The following is a 24,468-nucleotide window of genomic DNA, read 5'->3' as shown; positions in this document are numbered from 1 at the left end:
TACCAAATGTGAAGACACTCAATGTGTGGTCGGTATCACTTATATGGGCAAAACAATGTAGCAGTGAAATAGTTAAATGGAACATAATGAAAGATAAGCTTCCCAGAGTTGCCTACACTTGCCCCAGCCTCAGTATTAACATCTTCATAATAGTTACCTTAAGCAGATTTAACATGCAAAGCAAATTAAATCACTCATTGCTTTTTTTATTATTTTTTTTTAAATATGCATAATCATATTGTCAGAGTGTGAACTTTCCAGTAATGTGTTGTAGTATAAAAGTTGGGGAATAAAGATTCCTCTTAAGGTTGAAAACCCATTGCAGGTGTGTCAACATTCATGACAAAAATGAAATAATTTCAGTAAGTCTTGTTACCCATTAGACAGGTTTGTTGCTTCTCTCATTTGCCCGATTAGCCTGTTTACTATTTCAGCCTTTCTTGAGTTGTAAGCACTCATGGAATGCTGCACTGCCAGAGGGACCATCTTCTCAAACAGGTCTAGAAAAACAAGAGTACAACTTTAGTTAACTTTACATTGCCGTACAAAAGCACCGATACTGAACTGTGAATGAAAAAGACACATAAACCCCATTTCTGTTACAGGTTAGCTTGCATCCTGGTGCACAGTCATGAAATCAGTGCAAATACTGTGCTTTGCCATACTTAATAGATAACTTTAAACAGATCAGTCTGTAAACCACTATTTATTTTGTAATACATTGTGAATGTACCTCCAGGATATGCACTATGAAGCACTTGTTTCCAGGTACAACCAGGGGAGACTAAAAACACATTACAAAATTCCTACAGAAAATGCAACCAAACATGGGAATTTAGGGCGCTTCAGTAAATATGGTTTGGGAAGATGAAAACATAACATTCTTCATTCATTTCCCCCGCCTGTTAAATCCCTTTCACTAGCACACACCATTTATTGCCATGAAATTCATGTCAACATGGGTATTAAATTGCTGCTATGTCAACAAAGCTAACATCCATCCTATTTGAATAATCTGCTAATAAAGATTCAAGACAGTGGCTGGGGTTTACATGCTCGTGAAAATAGACTCTAGTCATGACTGTGTGACACTGTCACGCGAATACATCGTGAAACAGCAAAAGAACGTCCTTTGGTCAGCGCAACTTTAAGGGCAGGGTCAATCACTTTCTCACAATAAAAATAGCTGTAAAAACCCATGTAAACCAGAGCGGGAATCGTGCATGTGTCTCAGGAGATTTAAGCAGTCAAAATCCTGTTTAACTGGCAGAATCTCACGTTATTCCTCAGCAAAGCCATATCAAACCACACACACACAGAGGCAAGATAGAACGCAAAAGATGCTGCAAATGTAAACCTCTCGTACAGCCTATTAACGTTTGTATGTATTATAAATGCACGTTGTTAAGCACAACTAACCAAAATTTAGCCTCATATTATTATTATTATTATTTAGTAGTAGTAGTAGTAGTAGTAGTAGTAGTAGTAGTATTCTTTCCATAATTCTTTAAGATGTCCCAGGAACAGAGCACCACCTCTTCTTCCACCGCAAAGAACTGGAATGAATTGTTAGCATCAGTTGGCATATTGTGCAATAAGTAATGGATATAGTTAACAAACATAAATGTACTGTATCGCTTTAAATAAAGACTTCTGTATGAATGTTTATAATATTACAAGACATCCACATTTCATTATAACGTGCTTGTGTTAAGCAGATTTTGCTCCTGGCACTTTTACCGCAGCTGCAGACCAGCAGTCACTGGCTTCTCGGAGCAGAGGCAGGGTATAGGGACTGGCAGATGTGTACAGGAACATTAGGATGCTCAGCCTGGTACTCTGCCTATAGAACTGCCAGTTGCATGAAGCTGCTCAGGAACCTCGTATGTACTTTTACACATCTCCCTGTTCTCAATCTTATATTCATATAGGCCCAAGGATCATACCATTTTTTATTGTACTGTAGTGTAACCCCCCGTGCTCCCACATTTTCCACTTACATTTATAGACTGCTTTAATTAAGTAAAACTTTTAGATGTTATACATATCTATTTTTTAAGTAGTAAAACTTGTACTTAGTAGAAGTTTTATTTTATATACTTTTATATGTGTGTTGGAAAGGTAACGAGACACAGAAACAAGTCATGTGTGATAATTCGGAATGTGCTCGACAACAAGTTAATTATTTTCTATTGTTAATTTTTTTAAATCTTCACGCAACGCATGAAGCACTCCTCATTCAGAGTCGTTCTTTTCCTAATTACTAGGCAGACATGGACATTTAAATATCCCCTCCCCTAAATTTCTATGAATTGAGTAAATCTGCATTGGTACGGCCGACTTTTTTCCCTAAATCAGAACAGCATAGCAACGCATTTCCTGAAAAGCACGGCAAAAACATTGTGAGGAAAACTGTCATGACTTGTGCATGTAAACACTGTCAGTGTCTATACAGTGCCTATAGAAAGTCTATACGCCCTGGAATTAAAATGCATTAAAATAGTTTTTTTTTCATTTAATCTACACATCCTACCCCACAACTTCCAAGTGAAAAAAATATTCTAGAAATTTGTAGAAAATTAATTAAAAACTAGATGGTAACTTTACAAGTAAAGTTGTGGGGCTTGCTTTAGCTCTTTAAAAGTATTTTTGTGGTAGTGGAAGAAGTTTAAAAAGTTTTACTTTTTAAAGCAAAGCAGTTACATACAGTCAAAGTAAAATTTAGTAAAATAATTGGTCTGATTACTTTGATAGACTACTATATCAACCTTATTACTTTGGATTGTGGGGCAGTTAGATCACACATTTCATCAGACATGTACCATTTGATTGGTAGAAGATATTTTTTAACTGATTTCAGATTTGAATAGCAGAGAAGTAGGAGGAAGATTTCATATGCTCTAACTTTTTGTCTAACTTGTTGAGAAAGTGGTCAAAGTAGCTGATTTATGTCAAAAGTCACACTGTTTACTAATTATCTCATGCTTAGAATGTGCTATAATTTGAAATTTCTCAAAGTTCTATGGCAGTTAATTCAACAGTGGGAAGTAGCCTACTGAAAGAAGTTGATGCGGTTACTAAAACAGCTGTACCTCTTGATTGTTAGATGCCATTCCTGTTTTGATTTCATATTTGAATATCTGAGTAGAGGAAGATTTCCTTTGCTCTAAGTATTTATCTAACTTGTTGGGAAAGTGGTCAAAACAGCAGTTATTTCTAAAAGTTCACAGACAACGTAGTTGGTGCGGTTACTAAAACAGGTGTACCTCTTGATTGGTAAAAGTTACTTCTGTTTTGATTTCATATTTGAATAGCAGAGAAGTAGAGGAAGAGTAGCGTGCCAAAGAAGAAGAAGAAATAGTAGTATGTCGAAGATTTAAAGTGGGGACTCTTGCTTCGCAAGCCCCACTAATAAAAACTGAAATAGCTTGGTTGGATAAGTGTCCACCCTCCTTGTAATAGCAATCCTAAATTAGCTCAGGTGTAACTAATCGCCTTCAAAATCACACACCAAGTTACGTGCCCTCCACCTGTGTTAAATTGTAGTGATTCACATGATTTCAGGATAAATTCAGCAGTTCCTGTAGGTTCCCTCTGCTGGGTAGTGCATTTCAAAGCAAAGACTCAACCATGAGCACCAAAGCGCTTTCAAAAGAACTCCGGGACAAAGTTGTTGAAAGGCACAGATCAGGGGATGGGTATAAAAAAAATATCAAAGGCCTTGAATATCCCTTGGAGCACGGTCAAGACGATTATTAAGACCCTGCCTAGATCAGGCCGTCCCTCCAAACTGGATGACCGAGCAAGAAGGAGACTGATCAGATTGGATACCAAGAGGCCAATGGCAACTTTGCAAGAGCTACAGGCTTTTATGGCCAAGACTGGTCAAAGTGTGCATGTGACAACAATATCCCAAGCACCCCACAAATCTGGCCTGTATGGTAGGGTGGCAAGAAGGAAGCCATTACTCAAGAAAAACCACCTTGAATCCCGTTTGAAGTATGCAAAAAAAAACCTCAGGAGATTCTGTAGCCATGTGGCAAAAAGTTTTGTGGTTTGACGAAACTAAAATGGAACCTTTTGGCCTCAATGCAAAGCGTTATGTTTGGTGCAAACCCAACACAGCGCATCACCCAAAGAACACCATCCCTACTGTGAAGCATGGTGGTGGCAGCATCATGTTATAGGGATGTTTCTCCTCAGCAGGGACTGGGGCACTTGTCAGGATAGAAGGAAAAATGAATGGAGCAAAGTACAGAGAAGTCCTTGAGGAAAACCTGCTGCCCTCTGCAAGAAAGAACTGGGACAGAAGTTCACATTTCAGCATGACAATGACCTAAAGCACACAGCCATAGCTACACTGGAGTGGCTAAGGAACAAAAAGGCAAATGTCCTTGAGTGGCCCAGTCAGAGCCCCGACCTAAATCCAATCAAAAATTTGTGGCATGACTTGAAGATTGCTGTCCATCAACACTCCCCAAAGAACTTGACAGAGCTTGAACAGTTTTGTAAAGAAGAATGGTCAAATATTGCCAAATCTAGGTGTGCAAAGTTGATTTAGACCTATCCCAACAGACTCACAGCTGTAATTACTGCCAAAGGTGCTTCCACCAAGTATTAACTCAGGGGGGTGGAGACTTACCCAACTTACCCAGTTTTGTATTTTTAATATATAATCTTTTATATAATAATCTTAACAGTGTGGAGTATGGTGTAAGGATAAGTGGAAAAAAAAATCCTCATTTAAATGCATGAAACTCTGAGGCACTGACACAACAAAATGTGAAAAAAGTTCAAGGTGGTGTAGACTTTCTATCGGCACTGTAATTGTCAATGATGATAAAAGTAACCTATTAGTGAAATTCAATAAAAAAAAGTATTCTGGGAGTTGTGAGGATGTTTCAGCACCTACAAGCTGAAATGCCCTCCTTGTTTTAAAAACAGCGACAACTTAATCTACTTCATAATGCATTTGCTGAAACCCAAGTGTAATACATAATGATATGGGGGACAATGAACCGTAGCCCAGGAAATAAGGAATGTCAAATGACCTCTATATGGCTGTATCATATCTTATCATATCGTTAGATCATCACAAAAGTCTTCAAATACAACTAAAAACATGCATGTCTTTATCATTATTCTTTATCAACTATTGTCTCCAGAGCAGTTAGCAGCTAGTTCCCTTGCTAAGTGAAGGGAGTTATTTAAGAGTGGGCATCTGGTAATTAGTTCAGTCTTCAGGGAACCAGGGAGAGAGGCAGATAGATAAGTTCCTGCTTTTTATAATTGTAACTACTACATTTGGTGACATTGTAAGGTGGTGTTTGAATTGGCTGAGTTTGTGTGTGATTAGTACCAGGTGAGTGGCTAAATTGATTAGCAGTTGATTTTGCTATTTGATTGGTTTCCACACAGTTTAGTTGGTTCTTTTGCCAAGCAGGGGTAACAACATTTATTCAAGCAGCTTATTTTAGCGCCAGCACGAAGCGCCAGCCAACAGAAGAGCCTCAACAAAAGAGCCGGGAGTCTAGCTGTGGGAGTCGACAGGTAACCAGGTAACCAGGTAACCAGCATTTGAAGCAAGATAGGTATTTGATCCTGCTCCTAGTAATTTTTCCATTAACTATATAGTATTACCTGGTGTTTCTAATTGGGGAGGAGTGTGTGATTTTATCCCAGGCAGTGTGCTTATTTTGAGTACTTAATTTGTAACACCTCTCTACTTTCTGGCATCTTCCCCTCTGCCTTCAAAAAAGCCTCTATCACTCCCCTCCTCAAAAAACCTACCCTCAACCCCACCTCCCTCCAGAGCTACCGTCCTGTCTCCCTCCTACCCTTCCTCTCCAAAACCCTCGAGCGGACTGTACACCGCCAGCTCTCTGCTTTCCTGTCCAACCACTCTCTGCTTGACCCTCTCCAATCTGGCTTCCGCTCTGCTCACTCCACTGAAACCGCCCTTCTCTCTGTCACCAACTCACTTAAGTGTGCCCGAGCTGCCTCTCTCTCCTCTGTCCTAATTCTCCTCGACCTCTCTGCTGCCTTTGACACTGTTGATCACTCTATTCTACTATCATCTCTTGCTGACCTGGGGATCTCTGGCACTGCTCTGGCCTGGTTCTCCTCCTACCTCTCCAACCGCACTTACCAGGTAACCTGGCGTGGAGCAACCTCCACACCTCACCCTCTCTTGACTGGAGTCCCCCAAGGGTCAGTCTTGGGTCCTCTCCTGTTCTCTCTCTACACCCGCTCCCTGGGCCCCCTCATCGCATCCTATGGTTTCTCATACCATTTCTATGCTGATGATGCTCAGATTTTCCTCTCCTTCCCCACCTCTGACTCCACCATCTCCTCCCGTATCTCTACCTGTCTGTCTGCTATTTCCTCCTGGATGCACTCGCATCACCTCAAACTCAACCTCTCTAAATCTGACCTCCTTTTCTTTCCCTCCTCCTCCCCCTCCTCTGATCTCTCTATCTCTGTTCCTCTGGAATCTACCACACTCTCTCCCTCTTCCTCAGCTAAAAACCTTGGAGTCACCCTGGACCCCTGCCTCTCTTATTCCCAGCACATCTCCACTCTGGCACGCACTTGCAGATTCTTCCTGAGCAACATCCGAAGAATCCGACCCTTCCTCACCAACTATGCTACCCAGCTCCTGGTCCAGGCCCTGGTACTCTCCCGCCTAGACTACTGCAACTCCCTCCTGGCTGGCCTCCCTGCGTCCGCCACCCGTCCGCTCCAGCTCATCCAGAACTCTGCTGCTCGCCTGGTGTTCTCTCTACCTCGCTTCGCCCACGCTACTCCACTACTCCGCTCGCTCCACTGGCTCCCGATCACCGCTCGCATCCAGTTCAAGACTCTTGTACTAGCCTACAGATGCCTTGATCAGACTGCACCCAGCTACCTCCAGACCCTCATCTCTCCCTACACCCCCACTCGATCTCTCCGCTCCGCCTGCACTAGAAGACTGGCTCTACCTCCGCTACGCTCCCCTGCCTCCCGAGCCCGCTCCTTCTCCACCCTTGCTCCGCAGTGGTGGAACGACCTTCCTACAGATGTCAGGACTGCCCAGTCCCTGACCACATTCCGGCGCCTCCTTAAGACTCACCTCTTCAAACAGCACCTGTAGAACTCCTCTGTTGTATCCTGGGACACTATCACCCTTCATTTAAATATGCTTTATTTTGCTCTTATCTGCCCCCTATTTTACTGCATTTAATCCTGTACCTCAGAATATTGTAATCTCCCAAGTGTTTAATCTGTAGTATTTTGTACTTAATCATATCCTGATGTAACTATCACTACTTAATCATATCCTGATGTAACTTTCACTATTATCTGCTGTATTATTGAATTGTGGTTTGTCACACTTGAGAATTATTGTATTTCTTGTTCTTATTGTATGACTTATATTGTAACACTTGAATGTATTTGTATTTGCTTGCGATTGTAAGTCGCCCTGGATAAGGGCGTCTGCTAAGAAATAAATAATAATAATAATAATTATACAAAAGGCAATTGATCAGTGTATGTTAACTGGAGCCTTGTAAAACAAAAGCCATATCAATCAATAATCAATTAATTGTTCCATGTATAAATATCATATCATATCACATACTAATAGTAAGAGAGTAAATGAGTTTTCCTTACCAGTGAACTTCTGGCTAATGGGCACTTTGATTACTGTGGACTTTACCAAGGCAGCTTTGCCAATAGCCTCCAGGTCTTTGAGATCTGGAACCCGGTCATGATAGATGAAGTCATTGTCTTTCTTTGCAGCAGTTAGGGCACGGGAAATTTTATCGGAGAGATCTTTCACGTTGATATACTCATCATAGCGAGATGCCACTGTTTTTACCAGCTCTGTTGCGTGCTGAAAAATATAGATTACACATTATGAATATGTCTTCTGTAATGATATAGAACAGCTGCGCATCTACCTACTGCCACCCTTTAGCTCTTAATTATCCTACCACCAGACAAGGTTTATTAAGTTCTGCATTTAAATGCAATAACAATACAGCAGAAATAGGTCCCCATTGGAGCAGGATTAAATGTGACATTTTTTTTTTTATATATATATATATATATATATATATATATATATATATATATATATAAAAAAAATTGTCACATTTAATCCTGCTCCAATGGGGACCTCTTTCTGCTGTATTGTTATTGCATTTAAAAATGCAGAACTTAATAAACCTTGTCTGGTAGTAGGTTTGTTGTTATCAGTCACTGAACTAGCTTGTCAACTACACAGAACCCAGCAACTGCATTCTCTACTTCTGACAAAGCAGTGACAAGCAGCAAAATGAATTGCTAAACTTACAAGCCTGCTTCAGTTTGTAGTCTCCTCCCCTAATGAAAGCAGTGACCACAGGTATGTATTCCCCATGGACTTCAAGGTCATGGAAGCAGAAAGCTCCACTTGCTGTTTTATTAACACCCTCCTCCCATGTGAGGGAGGAAGTAAAATCTGACTCCATTAGTCACACAGCAAATGGAGCACTCTGCTTCAGGGAAAACATTTACAGGCTGTGTTTTATTTATGAAAAAATGTACGCTGAACAATAAAGGGTGTGTTTTACAAGCATGTGTTTTGCAAAGTGTGTTTCAGTAGAACCTCTATCAATCTACCTCTCTAAAGATTTCCTAGTGTTGTAATATTCAACATCTTGTCCCGTGGCTCTGTCTCCCCCTGCTCCCCCCATTATCAAACTTTAGCACATTATTATTATTATTATTATTATTATTATTATTATTATTATTATTAATAATAATATATAATGTATGCAATAAAAAGAGCTAGTGCACCATTTGATCCAGTTTTCTATTGACGATCTTAAAATAAAAGGTATAATAATTAAATAGCAAGAAGAGTGTCCATATACGGAACATATCTACTGCAATTGAGAGCCACTCACTAGTACAGAATAACTACATCCCACTCCTTGCCAAATGCTATCACTGGATAAATGAAATCTGAGTGTTCCATTTATTGTTTTTTGGATCACCCACACTGACAGTGTAAGAATATAAATTAAGGAAATGACAACACTGTACAACAATCCTATTTGAATGGTATATGAATAAATCACTTAAACCTTAACAGTTATGTCCACGTATCAACTAATTAGTATCTATGTGAAGTAAAACTTGCGGGGTAACCCACATGAATGTTGTGAAGACTGATGGGAAGGGACCATATATTTAGTGCCTTTAACCTACTTTTGATGAGCACTACATTTAGAAAACCCACCTGTAACCTTCCAATCTCCTCCCCAAATTTCTTCTGCTGCTTGGCCAGGAGGGACTGGTGGTACTCTGCGTTGGCCTGCATGATGCAGTGCTTTGCAGCAAGGACAGGCAGTACTTCCTGGAAATAAAAATACTGACCAGGGGGAAGTCCAGCCACAAACAACCACACACAACCACAAGATGGGATGCAGGAAGAGGAAAAAAGGGAGGACAAAAGGAAATGAGAATTAACTGTTAATGTTTTAGAGAGGTTAATCATTAGGAGTAACTAAAATTGGTAGGCAAAACATTGGCTTGAATTTAAAAAAACACCCAGTTTACAGACATGAGATCTGTTCAATTCTCAGTTGTACTTATTTTTTGAACATGTGTTTTTAGAGATAATATTGGTGGAAAATGATGGTTGTTTTATTCAGTACAATTTAGACTTCTTTAAATATGTTATGACACTAGTAACAATGACACAATGTTTGCTGTTAAATGGTTATGTTATTTTTTGATTGATATCTTGATACGATACATAATTCTGCAATTGTTCAATATATATCATTATTATAGTTTATATCAATATATAGCCTTACTAAATAGCTATGTCATAAGGCACTGGATGAACTTTCCCATGTACATTACTTTAAAAAAAAAACAAAACCAAAAAACAACAATAGCATGCCTATTCTTGTTATTCAATTCCTGTTTGTTTTCTTGACACAATTCTTGTTTATTAAAAAAAATATATAAATATAATAAACTGTGTGGACATAACATTCAAGCCAATGTGATTTTTACCCAACAACTCTTGTTCAGGTAATGTAACTGTGCATGCATTAATAAGTATAGTACAAACACAATACTACACTTATTACAGAAAGTGATTAGAGATCATTCATATATTTATTTTCATTCCCATCTGCCCCTTCCACCCCCCCCCCTCCCCAATACCAGGTTGTAAACACAATGGTATTCTTTCTACTTATGGTTGCCAAGATCATTTTTTTCTGAAATACGTTTGGCATTCACCAACAAGTGCTCAAGTGTTGGCCGTTCAAAAAAAACAAATAATATAATGTTTAAATATACGAATGACCGAAAATTCTTTATTATCAGTTATAATGATTTCAGGATATGAAGGAAGAGGTCAAATGTTCTTGCTGTGGTCCATCCAACATCACTGCCACCACCAATAACCCCATGGTTAAAGTGAAAAGTCACACTGTTCATCTCACACATCGTCTACAAAACAACATGATGTGCGATACTACAGAGGAGTTAGCATGGCCAGAAAAAAAAGGGGACAGTTAAGATTGTAAGGAGTGCTTTAAATGTATTGGGGCACGTTGTTGGCATCAGTAAGTTAAGGCAGGTCTCCTGATTGTGTGGAGACCGCAGCACTTTTCAATATCAGAATGATGTGGTATGTGTGTATTCATTTGTTTACTTTTTAAATGACTGGTGAAGGTGCTAATTCTAGTTTACTGTTAAGTCTTACGGAAAAGTGTGAAGACAAATAACAGATTTACTCGATGTAAAACTACCTTGAAAGTTCAGGGGGGGGTTTCCGAGTGGCGCATCCGATAAAGGTGCTCCGCGTGGAGTGCAGGATGCGCTCTATAGCCTGGACGTCGTGAGTTCGAGTCCAGGCTATTCCACAGCCGACCGTGGACGGGAGCTCCCAGGGGGCGGCGCACAATTGGCCGAGCGTCGCCCGGGGGGAGGGAGGGTTAGGTCGGCCAGGGTGGCCTCGGCTCACCGAGCACCAGCGACACCTGTAGTCTGGCCGGGCGCCTGCGGGCTTGCCTGTAAGCTGCCCGAGAGCTGCGTTGTCCTCCGACGCTGTAGCTCGGGTGGCTGCATGGTGAGTCTGCAGTGTGAAAAAAGCGGTCGGCTGACGGCACACGCTTTGGAGGACAGTGTGTGTTTGTCTTCGCCCTCCCGAGTCAGCGCAGGGGTGGTAGCGGTGAGCTGATCTTAAAAAAATAATTGGCCATTCCAAATTGGGAGAAAATAATAATAAAATAAAAAAAATACGTATACAGCTCTGTATGGTGTCTTATTTTCTTCTTAGTTTCAGAACAAAAAAGGTCATATAGTTTTATTTTTATTTTAACACCATAAATCTACAAATGCATATGTATCCAAATAAATGTTGGTCTTTTACTGGCAAATCAACATTAACACAAAAAAAATCTATATATTCTATATTGGTGTGCAATGCGTGGGAATTCTGTATGTGCTGTCTTTCTAAAATGAACAAAAGAAAATGTATAGTCACGTACCTTTGGTAAATTCTCCTTGTACTGACACTGTTTGAAGGCATCACCATAAAAATCTGCAGCTTGATTAGCAAGTCTAGCTATAATGGCATCCTTCATTTTGTCTGCAATAAAGAAAGACAATGTTTTAGAACACACAAATCTTTAAGAAAGTGGTAACATCAGGGTTTGAGTTTTGAAAGCCATTGCTGCTCCTGGTTTTGTCAATTTATTGAAACATTCTAGATACTGTGGGGGAAAAATAATCCACACAGTAGAGATTACTACATCATTGAAAAATGGAAGTACACCCAACTTTAAATAATAAGTAGCGGTTAATCTAGACATCATTTTTATCTGCTGATTTTCCCCATTTGGTTTGTGCAGCTATTCTGAGGCAAAGCCAGTCAATACATTTGTGTCTTAACTGCAGGAGGAACATGCAGTCTTAATATCTTACAGGTGTCACACGACAACTGTACATAAGGCTGTAATCTCCCACAGTTTGTATATATTACTATTCCTTATAATGCTTATTTCTTTCTATATAAGCTTACAGTGGATTTGAAAAATACCCCATCTCAGATGTCAACCCCTTCTTTGCCAGTTATGCTCAGAATATGACCCACACAGTTGTTTTGCTTCCTTATCACTGCTAGTTTCAGAATCTTGACATTTAAAACAGCAAAAGGATTATATATGAATGTGTTGACATTTGTGCATGTTTGTCTGTTGGTGAATGGCAATGGAATGGAATGGAAAAAGGGTTTTCATCAACAAAAATTCAATTTATTTCGTTTTGGGGCCCTCTAGTGTTATGCATGCTCATAATATTTTGCAATGGTCAAAGGAAAAACTGAAAACTGGTATTAACTAAAAATGTCAACATAAAATTTCAGGCATGCCGTTCAGCCAAAGTCTGTTTGAAGCAGACACGCCTATTTAATTAATGCTCATGAGTTTTCCTGCCAGCGTCTTAATGACCAGGTTTGGTAAATGCTACTGACGCAAATAGCTGTTGTAAAGGATTTGTCAAATAATAATGGTTGTTAGCTATGACATTTCCAACTATCAGCTGAAAGCCATGTAAAAGTAAAAAAAAATAAAAAAAATAAAAAATGACTTCTAGTATGACATGGAGCACAATCAAAGGGGAATGGATGTCTTATCAGATCAAATGGTTTGTAAAAAAAATAATGAAAAAAAATGCATCCATATGTTCAGAGGTTGAAACAATGTGGCAGTGACATGGTTAATATCTGCTGGATATCACCTGTAATGGAACTTCATTGGGAGAACCAAAGAATATGCCACCCTTCACATACTGAATAAACATGTTTTATTGTCTCACTAAAAATGGGTAGTTTCATTTCACTTATCCTCAGTACTTGTTTTGACTAGTTTATTTAAAAATGGGTAAATATGACTAGTTTAAGTTTGTTTGTTATATAAAAAAAAAATGCACAAACACACACTGGGATTGCCAATTAATTTTAGATGTGACCTGGCCAAAGACAACTGTTCGAGACTGTAAATGCTTCAATAAACTAACATATACTCTAAACCCACCATCCCAAGCCAAAACAAAAGATGGAAAACAGGATACCTGATGTGGCTTTCAGGAAAAACACCTCCTGTGCCTGAGCCAGCATGATCTGACTGAGGGCCCCGACCGCATCTGGAGAGATGTCCATGGTGGGCTCTCGGTTCAAAGCAGACAACACAGTGTCTTTAATGTAGGAGAAAGCCCCGCTGGCCAGCTGTCAGAAAAACACAAAGAGGAGCATTAGAGAAACACTTCAAGTAAGTTAGACCTTCCTGGCACCTAATAACTTCATGTTTTGCAGTTCAAACACATTCCAATTCTCTAGATGCAATCAGACCTCAAGCAGAAATACCAGAATGCAGCAGTGTTATAGTGCTATATTTGAAATATCTGCATGTCGTTAAAAAAAGCTAAAATAATAAAGCTAAAAATAGGTAACTAATAAAACACTGGATTAGCTGGATTTTGTTCCAAACATCTATGTGCAGAAGTATAAATTTGTAAATGTCTCTGCTGCCACCATCTGGTCTGGCTTTGGAAATAGGTGGTGAATCTGTCCAACTTAAAACAGCAAACTGAAACCACACGATAGAACCCACATCGGAATAACATTTTGTTAAATGCCAGTCAAAATAATCAAGATTCAAATATTTTTAGACAGTACTGTAAAATAACCTGGATGGTTAAACATGCGAATGTGTTCTCTCTGACTCCAGGAGAATTCCAGTGTATTCAATAAAAGGTTGAACTCATGAACTAAACAAATAAAAGGGCACACAGAAAAATGTTGTGGAAATCCACACTGAAAATATTAAAAGGATACAGATCTAATTTAACATAAACCTGATAGACTGGATACTTGTAGGCATAAATCATGGGTCACAAAATCTAGAGATACATTTCTCAAAATCTCTTATTTTTGTATAAGATCATGCACTGTCCTACAGCGTAATTTCTATTCCCACAAAATAACATTAATTTCCATCAAAGTAACACATCAAGACACCGTTTGCTATGATACAACATATAGATAAAATAAATCAATAAACAAATAAATAAATAAATATATAAAGTGTGTGTTTAATAAGCACCAGGAAGTGGAGTGTGGCAACAAGGACAATCCCTTGATTTTACCTGATAATATTTAGCAGCTGTCTTCAGTCCTTCGTCGTTATCGAAGTTTTGTTCATAGGCGATCTGGCTGGCCAGGGCACCAATATTGAATAAAACACAGCTCTTTTCATATCCCAGACTAGCCAGGGCTGCAAGGCAAGCACTCATTGATTAGGTGGATAATATCACAGGCACATACACACCATGCGCTTTTATTTTTGCTACCTATTCAGTTCATAGTGTATTAATTAATGGTAATCAATCACAAAACAATAACTGTGATAGTTTATTGTTTTGGACATTGTATGTAAAATTTTTATTAATAGAGCCAATCTGCTTCCAGCTCTAGTGGGCTTCTATCAGACAGATGCCCGCTGGAACGTCACAGCATCGACCGTGAATTAAACAAAATCAATCCGTGCAAGTGTCGTCTTTTATTTTCACTCGCTCAGTGAAAATACTCGCTCACACTCAGTTCATCTAGAGGGCAGCAAATATTAAACAAAGACACAATTGGTCCAAATGTATTTTATCCACCACCTAAACCAGCCAATCAACACTTTTTCACCGACAAAAGCAACCAGTCCTATACCTGCCACTGCTCCATCAGCTAGGCTGGAGCTCCACATTTTTCAACAATAACAAAGACACTGACAGTTCAGTAAAATTTTCATTCAAGTAAAAAAATATTTGTTTAATAAAGTTTTGCTTTTTTTCTCTAATTATGTATGTGATCCTTTTTAAACAGTTTCAGGACTATTTTCCTGAAGCTTTTCTCAGTGGAAGGGTATCCCACAGATCATTATAAAATCGAGGTTTTAAAGTGATTTTTTAAAGAAAATAATGAAAAATAGTTTAATAGCAATAGTGCCTTCTCAATGAAGGCTCTACCATGTGGTAGTTCACCTTGACTTTTGTTAGTGCCCTCACCTACGGCTCGTGACACAGAACTCCAATCACAGTCAACAACTGCACGATACAGCCTTCATACAATTGCACACACTTAGCACCGTTTTTGTTCTTTGGTACTTTTTAAAAAGCACTTAAGATATTTAATCCTAGGGTTAATAAAAAAAAAAAAAAAAAGACCTCACATTCAGATTGCCAATGGTATCTGAACTCCAGAATGTGTGCCATTTGTGATGCATACTGCAGGTACACATCTACAACATTATTATTATGTATTTCTTAGCAGTATTCAAGTTTTATGCTACTCATGTCTCCGTCACAGAAGATGGGCTCAGCCTTATGCTTAATGTGGTGTTACTAAAGTACCATTACGCAGTTCATCTCCCCCCAGGAATACATATTTTTCACAGATAGTGGAGGCAGTCACACAGATGATTTTTAATGTATCTAGAGAACCGCTTGGCCAGTTGTGAGAAGAAGTTGCTAATGCCCTTCTTTAGCATACATTATTGAATGTATCATAATCCAGCAGTAAATGGAGACTGGCTGGCTGTCCGCCCGCCTATCTGTACTTCATACTTGAAATGCACAAAGCACATTCCTTATTATTGATAGAAACAGATTATTAGGGAAAATACAGCATGTCTGTTCACTATCTTCCTATTAACCCTTTGCGGTCCTATGTCGGACCAGGTCCTTTCCGGTCCGATGTCGGACATCAAAAAGACATCAACACAGGTCCCTTTTTCTCCGGAAAAAGTTGAGAAAAGCTTTCAATGGCTGAGTAAGGCCGACAGAAGCCGAAAAAAAAGAAACACAGAGGCGGAGCTGAGCAATACGCATAGTCCCTTCACCACAGATACAAACAAACAAGATAGCTGCTTCCGCATCCAGCGCTCAAAGAATATCGCAGACATTTGCCAAGCTTTTTGAGATGTTATAGTAATAAAATAATGACTTGGATAGCATTATTGAGGAGTTTGGTGATAAAACGAGTGATCAGATGATTTATCAGTATGCACTACTATGAAGAAATATGCGATAAATACAGCGAACAAGGAGTGGGGCTGGGCTGGAGATGCAGTACTGAGTGTCCTGTTGATATGCAGTGCCTTTTAAACCTGTTTTACTGTGAATAAAATTACTTTTAAACAGTGTGTGTAAAATAAACAGCTTGTGTGAAAATAAATTGGACCTGACGTGCCTAACAGGCGCTGAATAAATGGACCGCAAAGGGTTAAATAAAGTTTTCAAGGTTACTGCTTCAGCATTTGCTTTACAATCAATGTTTAATATATATAAAAAATATAATAAAAAAAAATAATAATAATAATAATAATAATAATAATAAGTCAAGGGTGCTGTATCTGTCTAGCACAAATCCGCTTGTTCAAATGGTGATAATGCCTTCTAAAGCTTATGCAATGGATTTGGAAATTAAAACCCGAGGAGCCGAGTTACACTTAAATAATAATCATAAATAAGAAAAATAATCTCACCAAGCTTGACTGAGCCTCCAAAAAGTGATCCTTTATCAAATGCATCCTTCCAGGTAAATGTTAAACACAACTGAAATACAAAACATACGTAATTAATATTGTCTCTTGCCCAGACAATTACAGGGTGTATTCATTCTGTCCCATCTCAAGGTCTTTTTCTCCAATTCAATACAGAGATAACCCACATTTGTCATACCTGATTTTCAGAGAATGGAAACTTGGGTTCAATGGCACACAGCTGATCATAGTACCTGTAAAAATAAATAAATAGAAGATCTGCATTTTGAAATCAACTTTTCTGTACTTTATGTTAAACATGTGGGCTAATGATGTCACCTTCACATGCCAGTGAGCATTTTTTTTTTTGTTTAGAGAGCTACTTATACAGAAGTAGCATCACAATAAACAATATACAAGGAAATAAACAGGAGTCCTTTATTTGTTTTTTGCTTGAAGAACACTAGCTAAAAACAACATTAATAATGTCCACAAGGTTAGATTATTTTGTAGGGTGTCTGGTTTTGGTATTTCCAGATCCTATTTTGTAACAAGGGAGGTCATTGTCAAGAAAAGACAGGAGATGTCGCTGTTGACTGACATGTTGCAAATGTAGTACCCGTATTTAAAAAGGGAGCACACACACACACACAGAGCATCAAAAGAAACATCACTATTATAACACATATTTTCAAAAAATAAATAAGGTATATAAATGATGGACATTGACAAAATGTTTTTGGTTTCTCTTTTCTTGAGTGACTATGACTGAAGCATATGCACTTAATCACCTAATCAGTGAGACAGTTGATTGGACACTGGATATGGAGTGATTTCAGTTGTTGAATTGCAAGCAATAAAGAAATCACTGAAAAAAAACAAGACAGCAGCGCCTTCGTGCAATCGTCATGTTGGAGGCTGGACTAGGGCAGCGTACTGTGGCTCATCGTCTTGGGTGCTCACAGCCAGTAATTTCAAATCTGGCGTCATGGTAACCAGACACACTGTCAATGACAGGCCATGAACTGGAAGACCAAGAGTCACAGTAAAGAAAAGGAAAAAATAAAAAAGTACACATACATGCTGGATACAGTAATTACATGCCCTTTCTCTTGAAAAACATATCCATCATAGATTGCTTCATATTTTTCGTGCTTTTCTCAATGTACGCTGTTTCAATCTTGTTACCTCCTCACGCCTGTTGCTATGGTTGCAGTTTGTGTGAAGATGGCAATGGTTGCATACGTCACAACAGAATTAGGAAAAACATAGTAGAGATTGACAGCGCGTCAGAGAGGTCCGCAAGACTGATAGTGAAAGTTTTAAGGAAATATGAACTTCAGGTCATCCAAGTATATGCACCAACAAAAAGCTATTCAGATGAAGTCGAAGATTTTTATGAAGTACAAGAACTACACGAAAATGTTCATCATCGGTGACTTCAACGCCAAAATAGGAGCCCAAGATGAGAATTCGGTCAGCAAATTTGGACATGGCGACAGGAACAAGAGGGGCGACAGACTAGTCGAATTTGCAGAGAACAATAACTTATTCATCATCAACACCTTCTTTCAGAAGAAACCCATCAGGAATTGGACATGGAGGAGAGGGCCCAACGGAGTAAAGAATGAAATTGACTACATACTCACCAACAAGAAGCACACCATACAAGATGTCTCAGTACTAAACAATTTTAACACAGGAAGTGACCACAGACTTGTAAGATGCAAAATACACTTAAACACAGCACTAGAGAGAACGAAACTCGTGATGACAAAATCCAACACAATCAACATAGAAATGCTCCAGAAGCAAAGCCTGGTGTTTCAACTGGAACTGAAGAATAGATTCAGCGCTCTTCAAGATCTGCAAAAAGATGAAGCAATTGAGGTAAACAAAATCTATGAGGAAGTGATGCAAGTATTTGCAGAAAACTGCAAAAAACATCGCTGGAACACAAAATGTGACCAGAAGATCACGCAAGAGACAAAAGACCTCATGAAGAAAAAAAGGGAAATGAAACAAACAGCAGCTCTGAAGTCAAAGACTGAATACATTGAGCTCTGCAAGACAGTAAGAAAGCGCATTACTGAGGATACACGGTCGTTCAACTGTACGTTGGTAGAGAACTAATAAAAACAACCGAAGCATGAAGAAGGCAAAACAAAGACTGATCGTTGGGGAAAAAACTAGGGCTGGGACAATGGATCGATGCATCGAATCGGTCCAATAACCAAATAATGAGCAAATAATGGCTACTCCTAGTTTTCTTTTGTTGTTTACTTCCTACCTTTGTCACGTGGCATCATTGTTGCTGGATATTCACCTGCCAACGTCCAGCATGCTTTTGGTCACGTGACTAGCAGCGTCCTCTTCGGGAGCTCGAAATAAACGAAGCCCTGTCTGGGCATATTGCGATTAAAAAGGAAACCAAAAAGTAAAATGCAGACTGTGCTCTGCAGAGCTTAGTTACAGTGGCAGTACGGGAACAATGTTAAAGCACATGAAAATAACAAATCCTGTACATACGATGTCTGCTTCTACTACTGGTGCTGGATCTAGCACGGACAAGGTTTCCCAGACAAACAACAATGCAAGCATATGCAATGCGATAAAACTCGGGCTGAAAAAATAACACAGTTAATTCCTGAGTTCACCGCAACCGACATGCAACTAATTTCAATTGTGGAGGATACCGGATTCAACAAGTTAATGTCTTTTGTTGAGCCAGATTACATAATGCCGTGTTGATTGTTTATTTAAAATTTTTTTATAGTTTGCACCCAACCGAGGGAGATGCCAGTTTAGTTTGTAACTGCTATTCTGGGACCGAGACTTGAGAACGAGATTTTTTCTACTGCTGCCAGTCAGACCAGCACAACCTATTGCTATTAATAAAATGACTTTTTTTTCATAACATTGATCCTGCAAATGTTACGAGTCTTTCTTTGAAAAAAAAAATCAGTTTAGTGTGAACACAACTAAAATCAGTTTAGTGTGAACACAACTAGTTATTGTATCTTTTATATACAGTAAATAGGATAGATTAGCAATTTGGATTTTAGCACTGTTTGAATAATTAGACTGCATAACATTTCTGTAATAATGCAATTAATGCTCGCCCTCTAATCAAAACAGACCATTATCATACCCCGATGCTATTATTTTTTCATATTACGTCACTGTTTTTAGCATGCAGTGTTTAACCACCCTGGTCATATTTCAAGTCAGGACCTCAAGATAGGAGTTTTAAGCCTTGTGTCATCAGCTGTTTTGTAAAATTGCTGCCTCAAACAGGTTTTTCCACGATCAAACCTAACTTCGAGAATCACAGAATACAGTTGTGAATCAAGTATGAATCCAGTATCTCCAAGAATAATATTTATCATCTGGAAAACTAAATGTCATATTACCACAAAGCAAAAGCCATCTTAGGTCACAGGCCAAGTAGATTTTCCCTGTTTCCATAAAATTTTAAATAATCAGATGTTGACCCCAATTCTGTATTTACAGCTGCGGCAGAGGATAAATTGCATCAATGCTTGTTTCTCAACAGTTTCTAAATTCTTCAGCGGCATCACCTGCTAAAATCAGCTTGTCATAAATGCCGCTAACTGGGGGTGCTGCTTTCTGGAGTAATACTAAGAACACAAGTTGCCTTATTCCTGTAAAATAGACTCCAGTCAGCGGTCCATCTCAGTCACCAGCGATCGCAGCCATACAGGAACTGCTACTGTAGATCAGTTATATTAACCAAAGGACTACAATTTTCCCGCAAGGTGCAGAAAAATTCAACAGATCATACAAGTCTGGTTGGTTTGAAAAATGGCTATAGCTGACTATGTTAAGGAATGTGATCGTATTCTTTGTATTACATGTTTAAAAGCAACAGGGAAAAAACGGTTAAGTGAAGGTGTAAGGCATGAATTTACTTTTGGCAGGGGTGCCTTTTTAAAAGCATCCGAAAAATTAATGGAACATGAAAGATCCCATTTTCACACAGATGTCGTGCAAAAGGTTGCCGGGCTGGGTTGTATACCCATTAATGCGCTTCTGTCTGAACGTGTTGCAAAAGAACAAAACACTGCAAGAACTGTGTTACGAAAATTGTTTGGGTCTTACCAATCAAATTTCAGTTTCAGTCAGCCGTGTGGAGTGCTATTATGGGATGTAAAGCACATTCCACAGGCGACTGTACATCTACACTGGAGTTTTATTTCGTTGTTGTGGAATGAAGGGTAATAGTTCAGCATGTTTTGCATTTTTTTGGCTTTCTTGAAATTGAAGTCAAACGACATTAATACAAATATTGAATGTACAAGTTATGTTGCTCTTTTTCCAAGTAGTTAAAACTAGGGATGCACCGATTGGAATGAGAGCTGATTATTAATAAAATACCAGAATCTGTAATCAGCATTTCACTGTCATTATCACCTATTATAATATCCGCCCTTGAAAAGCTCAGTCTCAAAACTGTGATGTTATACATTAAAGTTCAACATGTAGGTCAGAGTTTTCATCTACAATACAAGTTCAACATGGAGGTCAATCAATCAAGCAAACTCTGCATTGGTCAGGGCACACTGTCAGGGTTGTGTCAGTTAGCGGTAAGAAGTACAGTCTTATTTATAACTTTTCTGTTGCTACAAACTTTTAGTCATGTTAACACTGTGTCATAATAGATTTTCTGTTAATGCAGAACCAGTGTTTGTATGTTTGGATCGTTCCAATTCTTTTCATACAGTTCATCTGTGTTTCTTGGACCTTTGTTTCAGGTATTGGTGTGGTGTTATTTTGTGGTATGGCGTGTACTGCGCTTGCCCGGGCATGCGCAAATGATTTTAGCTCAGAAAACGCACATCTGAAGGGGGTACAACGTACTGTTTGGCCCTTAGAGTTCTTTACATATCATTTTTTTTCACAATTCAGCAAATATGTGATTTTAACTGATGAGCAACAAAATTGGGTTATCTAAAATTGTAAACATATACAATTTTATGGGTGAACTACTGTTTGTCTTGTTCTTATTAATTTGTGCAGTAGCCAGTCACAGCATTGGCACACGTACCACTTTCTGACGATATACCATTTTCTGTCCCTGCACCGTTAGTAATAATAATAAATAAGCCTGCATACATGTGATACCGTAATAACCTACAAGCTTTTACATGTTTGACTGCAGTTGTAACAAAAATCTACATAAGGATCTTGGGAAGAAATTATTCAGAATCATTAACATGTTGGGTTTTTGTTTTCTGTTAGGCTATTTGTCTGACACGAGTAAGTTGATGCACATCATTTTTTACTGTTTCTTTGTAGTAATCTTTCAATGCTTGTCTTTATTTTTATTAGTTAGAAACACTTTGCAAAAATATCAAGCTTGAAAAGGTAGATTTATACAATGCTGGTTTTAGTGTAGCGCGACCTCTAATAAAAACTATTTAGTAAATCCACTCATCTAGTGAATGTATATATTTTTAGTTCAGTAAATATGTGTATTATGAAAAATGAAAAAAATAAAAAATAGTCTGTATCAGAATCGGTTCCTGACATTTATTGATATGGCTACCGGTAATCAGAATCGACTCCAAAAATCACAATTGGTTAAAACTCCCTGTTCACCTTGATTCTATTGTACATTTGCATATTATTAATTAAATGTCTATGTACCATATTTTTTGTGTTGCGGACACTTGTTTTGCACTTGCGTGACCTGCCTTGCACTTATTTGTGGAACAAATCCTTTAATCTAACCCAGCAATGCAGTGTATTGCAGTATAACTAACATTCCCCTGGTCCCACCCCAAGTAGTCTGTTGAAAATAAATGCAATCCCCCCACCCCCACAAAAAAAATAAAATAAAACATTGCTCAACAAAATACTGCCATGGAACATCTTTTTTTATTCCCTGAAAACTGTAGATATAGGAGAGGATGTGTTCTCTGCTCTTTTTTTATCTTTCGTTTCTTTTACACTGTAGATGCCTACCTGTGTGTTGTGACCTTTCAACTCTCTGGTTTATTTATTTGTTTTTTTTAAAAGGAAGTCCTGTACTCAGAAATAAGCATTCAATCTAAATGTCTCACTCTTATTACTGAAGTAAAAAAAAAATGAATACTGTTTTATTTTGAACAAGATAATAAAAACAATTATTGCCATGATGTTTATTTCTCACATATCGATTATCAGCTGTAAATTATCACAATAATCATGATTTGTCGGATGAATAAATAAAATATGTAACACTTCTTGGAACTGATCAAATTTAAAACTACATACACTTGAGCAACATGAAAAACGCTTCTTCAAGTCACTGAGTTTAGAAAAAATAAAAACTAGACAGTGCTCATAGACCAGCACTTTTAATAAGTGTTATGCAGCAACGGTTGGTTACAAGAAAGCAAAAATAATACAACCAAACTTGTTTGTTTGGTAGCTTTTCAAATTTAAAAATACAGTCTACTTGTTAAACTGTTAAATAAATGCTTTCCAGTTTATACAAATTCTAAATTGCGATTAAAAAATATCAGCTGTTGAGTTGCGGGGTCACTATCAATCCACCGACAGTCTTGCAGACGGAACGCTTGTGGCTGGCGAACACAGATACTTGCAAGCTAAACGTGTTTCTATTTATGAAAATTATCTAATGGAGATGCATGACTAGCAGATGCAATGTAATTTCATTTTAAAAAATGCTACAGTATTTGTAGTACCCATGTCTGTATTTTTTTTTATTTGCATTGAATTGCAAAAAAAAAGTAAAAATGATAAAAAGTCCACTTTCCTACAGTGAGCTACATATTTTTATTTTACAAGTACCAATAATTGTGTTATGTTACAAAACCAGTCCTGCTTTGCCAGTGCAAAATGTAGGATCAAAATGAAAACCAGGACAAAGTTAAAAGCAAGCATACTATTTAAAATCAATACAATACAACTTACATGTATCAGCTTATGGCTGCATATCCTTGCACATAAACCAAGCGATGGCATTTGTACTTTTACTGTGTTTCGGGTGATCCTTGCTATATTTTGATTACGTTCCAGAAAACACAGATAATGTTATGTTTGAGCTTACAATGATACTATTTAATTTAATAATAAAAATACAAAGCAAATATTTATCACTGTAATCAGGGGCGCAAAAATATCCACTAAAAACTACATCTCCCAGAATACCTTGTCTTCAGTTACTAGGCAACATTACGACAAAAACATACCCAACAAAGCATTATCCAATCTATGGTTAGCCTTGTCACCTTTACAGCCAATCAGAGTAAGAATTAAGAAAATCTGAAAGCTATTCAGAGTCACTATCAGTGTTGACAGAATTTGGTTGAAGCGCGAACACTCGCCTGAGAAACAAATGAAACTGGACCCACAACTTGGGCCAACTGCAGTAAGAAAGGTGCCTATAATAATAATAATAATAATAATAATAATAATAATAATAATAATAAACTGTTTTATAACATATGGATTTTCTAATGTATGTATTTCCTTATTGTATTTCGCTGTGTTGAGCTTGTAAGCTATTCCATGGTGCTGTACATTTTAACTGAGATGAAGAATTTCATGTTAAATACAGGACCCAAGTAACGTAATTATTTCCAGAGTCGGTGTCAAACCTCAATGAAAAGAATGTGAACCTTGTGTAGAACACACACTCATTATGCCAGTATAAAGGTACATATTTATGAATGTGTCTAGTTTCCTTTCCAATGCAGAGGCTTTAGGAAACGCACGACAGCATGTTACTGTGTGACGGTTTATGAAGAGCACATTTTCTGTATTGCTTGGAAATAAGTGAAATGTGTTAATAAAATGTTGAGTTATTAAAAAAAATATATGATTTACGAATGCTATTTGAAAAATTATTTTTAAAAAG

At 38.1% G+C, this 24,468-nt stretch overlaps 1 protein-coding gene across 2 annotated transcripts in view; it reads right to left on the bottom strand.

The window, feature by feature from the left end:
* LOC117394783 (programmed cell death 6-interacting protein-like) overlaps positions 1-24,468 on the bottom strand; it is a 32,788-nt gene that overhangs the window by 4,763 nt on the left and 3,557 nt on the right. Inside the window, exons 2-9 of one of the 2 annotated variants that reach the window (XM_059012909.1) lie at positions 16,780-16,834; positions 16,584-16,653; positions 14,197-14,324; positions 13,123-13,276; positions 11,541-11,641; positions 9,269-9,385; positions 7,654-7,876; positions 377-500 (exon numbers count right to left, since the gene is read on the bottom strand). In XM_059012909.1, the coding sequence (XP_058868892.1) occupies positions 377-500; positions 7,654-7,876; positions 9,269-9,385; positions 11,541-11,641; positions 13,123-13,276; positions 14,197-14,324; positions 16,584-16,653; positions 16,780-16,834 (972 nt within the window). Of the gene's footprint in view, positions 1-376; positions 501-7,653; positions 7,877-9,268; positions 9,401-11,540; positions 11,642-13,122; positions 13,277-14,196; positions 14,325-16,583; positions 16,654-16,779; positions 16,835-24,468 lie in introns of both variants that reach the window. The other variant, XM_059012908.1, reaches the window with a different exon arrangement.

Source organism: Acipenser ruthenus, chromosome 3, assembly GCF_902713425.1.
Source record: "Acipenser ruthenus chromosome 3, fAciRut3.2 maternal haplotype, whole genome shotgun sequence".
Lineage (NCBI taxonomy): Eukaryota > Metazoa > Chordata > Actinopteri > Acipenseriformes > Acipenseridae > Acipenser > Acipenser ruthenus.
This window is presented reverse-complemented; position numbering and strand designations above follow the sequence as displayed.